The sequence below is a fragment of the Aplysia californica genome, unplaced genomic scaffold (assembly GCF_000002075.1).
Source record: "Aplysia californica isolate F4 #8 unplaced genomic scaffold, AplCal3.0 scaffold01273, whole genome shotgun sequence".
Classification (NCBI taxonomy): Eukaryota; Metazoa; Mollusca; class Gastropoda; order Aplysiida; family Aplysiidae; genus Aplysia; species Aplysia californica.
This window is the reverse complement of record NW_004798543.1, coordinates 3,490-8,954: the sequence shown is the minus strand read 5'-3', so window position 1 is coordinate 8,954 and position 5,465 is coordinate 3,490. Positions and strand designations below refer to the sequence as shown.

Genomic DNA, 5,465 nt, shown 5'->3' with positions numbered 1-5,465 from the left:
ACCGTGTACAAAACGTCAGGGCTAGTGAGTTGTAAGGTCCCACGTCCTCTGGCTTTTTTCGTCACTTGCAGGCCAGGCTCACATGCAAATGAGCTTGTTTTTGTCAGTCACTGACTGCCTTTGCCTGACTACGCAATGTTCCTGCATGCACGCTTTTTCGTCAGCATACAGGGGACAAAGAAGCCTCGATTCGACTCATTTTGGAAGGAAATTTGCATTTTAAGTTCTTTTTTGCTTCTTCATTGCTCTTTACATTATCAGTAAAGTTGTATCTCATTATAATACGCTGTACAATAGCAGATTTGTGTTGAAAAACAACAGAAAAATGGAATTAAAGCACTTGACCTAGATATTTCGTTCTCGAGAGAGCTAAAAATAGGCTAGGTTAGAACGAGCCAATACCTATGTCACACCACACCCGGTCCGTATAAGCTAAAATGTACGCCAGGGATAGACTCTAGACTCTGCGTAATAAAACAAAGTCAGTCTTGTCTAGACCTATACTTATGTCTTTATAGATCTACCCACCAGAAACAATGCTGAAAATGTAAATAAATAAATAAGTCGCCTGAGTTGTTTGGGCTAACAATAGGTTTAGCTGGTCTGACACAGTGGACGTGGATCTTTTAAGTCGATTCTCATCATCATCCGGTGCCTTGCCGACTGGCGTGGGCGATCATGGACCTCCACTTCCATCTGTCTTTCGAAGCAGCAATGGTGTCTGTTGTTCTTGCTGCTCCCAGCCGGTTCTACACCATGCAAAAACTTGGTACATTAGCCTGGCCTGGAAGCGATCTTATTTTGGTGGATGCGTAGACTAATGTTCAATACAAAAAAGCTCTCTGAACTTTACTAAACGTATCCTTGATCTCAACAGGCAAAGGAAATTTGGGAAAAACAATGTCTGAAAACTTCTGTTGGCTTGTTAGACTGCACAGTAGCTTGTAACAAAGATAGTACATAACAAGATGGTCCACTCAGCCAAAAAAGTGTCCGCCGGAAGTCCGCTCTTTGCTTCAGATGGTGCTGCAGTCTGTTTTGAAGCTCTCTTTCGTTTTTCCAGAAAAAGAATAGGCTAGGAATAGCACCTCCTTGCGTGCGCAGATCGACTGCTGTTCATCAGCAGTTCGGGTTCGTTCAGTGCGGAGTTTTAGGTTTTTAAAATTTTAATGACCTCTCGCCTTTCATTCTACAGTCAAATTAAACGAAGAAAAGAATCACCCTTTCCTCCGGAAGAGGTTTTTTTGTCAGCATAACCATTTAAAAAAAACGTTCTTCCGAAATGTATCCAAAAACTTGCTAGTTTCCCTTTGATTTTTTCAACTCAAGTAGGGTAACTCTGTTCGCAAAGGGTGCGCATTTGCGAAGAGGGTGCCACCGAATTTTGAGGACACTTTGTTAATTGGCTCAAAAGAGAGGAGTGGCCCCACTTGTTATGTAGACTCTTTGCTTGTAGTACGGCGCAACATGACACTAACAGATGCAACTTTAGTGGTAGGCATGGTGCGAACCGGTGCGTCCTGCTACAAAAATGGGTACAGGCAGAGACTACTATCTGGTACAGGTTGCAAATGGCTTGTGTTTTCTTTTTACAGCGTCATATAAAACAAAACAATTCTGTGGAAGTATTTAAAAGGAATATAAGACAAATTGCTTTTGACTTTTTAATACTGTGTTCGAATTTGAAATGCAAAACTTCAGTATGGAGGAACACATTTACCAAGCAAGTTGTAAAGTGTTGGGTTACCCTGTATTAAACGAAGAGAGGAAGGGAAAGGAAACACGTTTACAGAGTGACAGTTGGGATATGGGTTATGTAGATGGGATATTATGGTTCTTGGGAAACTAGTGGTGAGAGATGGGATTCGGAAGATTGGATTGGTTACAAGTGTACGATAATGACTGTAACACATCGGGGCAGTCTGTGAATCAACAGGAGGGGGGGGGGGCATGAGAGGATTCAACCATTCATTAACAAACAGCTAACTTACTACGTTTACAGCTAGTTTGTGTACGTCTTATTGGTATTTAAAGCAGCCTGTACACGGTCATCACTCTCGATGATGCGTCACAATTGACCTTCGCCCACGCCCATAACATTTCACGAGTGTCAAACGGCCCATACATGATTAATTCTATTGTACAATCCTGGTTGCACGATATAATTGACAGTTTTTGGGTTACCTACACACAGTCCTGGAACTATTCGCGGAGGACTTTGACCAAGATGGCCCAAAACAGACAGAGCTTGAGATCCTTTGTTGCTGTCCTAACCGCCAGATGGTGTAACGGGCAGTATGTACACACAGCTCAGTATGATAATTACACCGGGCTCATTTTGGTCTTGTGACCCACTGAGACAGGATGGGTCATTTCGAGCCAGCTATATCTGTGGCAGTTGTTCTTGTTACAGAAAACGAAGATGTTATCGAAATACCACAAAGTTGGTTCGTAAACCTGGTCCGTCCCTCCACCATAGCTCACTCAAGGAACGTTCCGTAGATCTGTGAGCAGCGTTGCACTGACCGCTTCAATGCACAAGGTGGCCATACGTGTTCTCAAGCCTTTCATTTTCCAGTTCACTTCGTGTGACTTTTAAAACGTTGGGGGAGGTAGGGGGAGGGCGGGGGGGGGGGTCATTCATCACCTTGATTGGATACACAAACACTGGCATTGTCCAACCCGTACTGTGTGAAGCTTAACAGAAAGAAAAAAGTATCCTATATACCGAGCTTGCTGCTGGCTTTTAACACTTATTTAGGGTCCATGTCCACTGTGGGGGACACCAGAAGACCCGATTCCGTCCGTCTCTCGGAAAGTCGGTAGTTGAAATGGTGCACCGTTTATTTGCTAAGAAATCCGAGAAAAGTCCGTTTGGCTGTGTCAACAGACACGACACGACACGGCACGCCCCGACAAAAGACATGTCGGTTGGAAAGCCGCTTGCTCAATTTTAGCCTGGCGGGTTGTGACTCGGGAGCTTTAGGCCCCGCCGGAGCTAAACAATAATTTTAATTTTGAGTTCGGATTAAAATTATAATATCATATTCGTAATTGGCGCCTGAAAATTAGCAAAGTCTACGTGCAAACCATCTGTTTTAAATGCATATTAACAATTTTACCAATGTTCCTTAGATAACCCATTCATTCCTTATTCCTGCCTTGGGTTCATTGTCCTCGACTATTTATATCCCTGTACCGAGGACACAGTGTGTGGGATAAGACAGCCAAGGCCAACAGACTAGACGTGTCTTGTCCGAACTGGTGGACATACAAGACGGAAACGGCCCGACCGAATTTCTTCCTCTCGACAAAAGATGGGGCGGTGTCTGTCTCAGTGGACACGTGGGGGTAAGTAGTCCCTCAGTGGAGTAGTACACAGTACTTGCCTTGGTTGTTCAAATGTCTTTCCTTACATAGCACAATGGGAGGTTTTTAACACCCTCCGCAAGTAAAAAAATTAATAAATATATAAAATAAACTAAATAAAATAAAATAAAATAAAATAAAATAAAATAAAATAAATAAAATAAAACAGAAGAAAGGTATACAACTCAGAGTTGGCTACATAAATATGTTTTAAATAACAATACAAACAAGATAGAGTATAGGAAAAAAAAGTTTATTAAATTGGAAGTAGAACTTTATTAACCATGTATATTTTTGTAAAAGCATTTCGAAACTGGATAAATGAGCATAAATGTACGTCTCACTTTTGCACACATACACACAACATACGAGTATATTTCTGTTTGTTAATGTATTGATTCACATTATTATACAATGTACATACAGTGTGTATACATGTGTGCGTGTGTGTGTGTGTGTGTGTGTGTGTGTGTGTGCGTGTGCGTGTGTGTGTGTGTGTGTGTGTGTGTGTGTGTTTGTCTGTGTGTCAGTCTGTGTCTGTGTGTTTGTGTGTGTGTATGAGTGTGCGTGTGTGCGCGTGCTAGCGTGCGTGTTTGTGTGTGTGTATGTGTGTGTATGTGTGTGTGTATGTGCGGGTGTGTATTTTCTTAAAATGAGACAAAATAATATATCGTGGAAGAGACAGACATTGGAGCATGACACAAATGGTGCGGTCAAAAATTCGTGGCGAAACTTATTGTCAAATATCTCCTCAACTATCGAACGTGGATTCTCATGTTTGCACAATTACTGTATCAGTTTGTCTAAACTATCAACATTTTTGTAAACACCTGTATGCTGTTTTCTAGAAAATTCCTTACTAAATACTAATTTAAAAATCCACGTGGGTAATTTCTACACATTTTTTTTTATGTTTACAGCTGGGGCAATATTGCTTTTAACAGCAAGTCCGTCATGTTTTTCTAATCGGGACATTATGGTTATTGAACGCATGTTTTGAGAACCATTAATGCAAAAAAATGCGTTAATAATAAAATTAATTTCTTTTAACAGGTTTTGCCACTAAAAAGTATCATTTGTGAGCTGTGGCGTAGGCCATAATATGCGTACACAAAATGTGTGTGAGAAGCGGGAAGTGCTGTGAACAATCCCATTTTACGAGTGACAGAGAATTCAAGTATTTTATATAAATTTATGAAAAAAAGTATTTTTTATTTAGCCCCAATTGTTCTGATAAACTATGAATAAATTTTAGTTAAGACAAATTGATACATACTGCTGTGCAAAGTATGGGTGACAGTGATTCACCCGTTAAAGAGATTTTGAGGATAAGTTGAGCCACGAATTACTGACAGAACTATGATGGAACGTAGCTTTGCGTCGCCGTACTTTATACTTTCTCATGATCGCATTATTATTTCAAAATACGAGGGTTTTAGGAACAGCAAAAACTGTTATATTTTGAGCACGAGCATTTTTTTGAGAAGGGGATTGAGACAAAGACGAATCGATACGCCTCATCAAAATATACTACTACACGTCTGAATTTCATACTTTATTTTCGACATTTTGATTTACAAGATCTAGTATACTACAAAGTAGAATTTTGATTTACTAAGCTTGGAATACTAAAATGTTGAGTTTTGATTTACTAGTATACTATAATGTTGAGTTTTGATTTATTAGTATACAAAAATGTTGAGTTTTCATTTACTATTATACTAAAATGTTGAGTTTTCATTTACTGGTATACTAAAATGTTGAGTTTTGATTTACTGTAATAGTATAATGTTGAGTTTTGATTTACTGTTATAGTATAATGTTGAGTTTTGATTTACTGTTATAGTATAATGTTGAGTTTTGATTTACTAGTATACAATAATGTGGCGACAATGTACAAAGAACTATCTACAGTAATGTACGTCAGTCTAGAAACTGGAGCTAATGACGTCATGTATGTGGGCGGAGCCTCCTACGACCCCCTGTGGGTCACGTGATAGGTGGGCTGACGTCATTCATCTGGTGAAGATCCGGGCAAGGGTGGCCAGTGCCAGACAAACGCTGAGAGAGGCGGTCACGGTTGTAACTGTGGGACG

The 5,465-nt window shown here is 40.2% G+C and overlaps 1 protein-coding gene across 1 annotated transcript; it reads right to left on the bottom strand.

Moving 5' to 3' along the window:
• Nucleotides 1–5,196: 5,196 nt before the first annotated feature.
• LOC106013784 lies at nucleotides 5,197–5,456 on the bottom strand (the record flags this gene model as incomplete). The annotated part of the gene is given in 1 exon segment (XM_013090421.2): nucleotides 5,197–5,456. A coding segment is annotated over 1 exon segment (72 nt), but the record flags the coding sequence as incomplete, so codon positions are not given.
• Nucleotides 5,457–5,465: the final 9 nt, after the last annotated feature.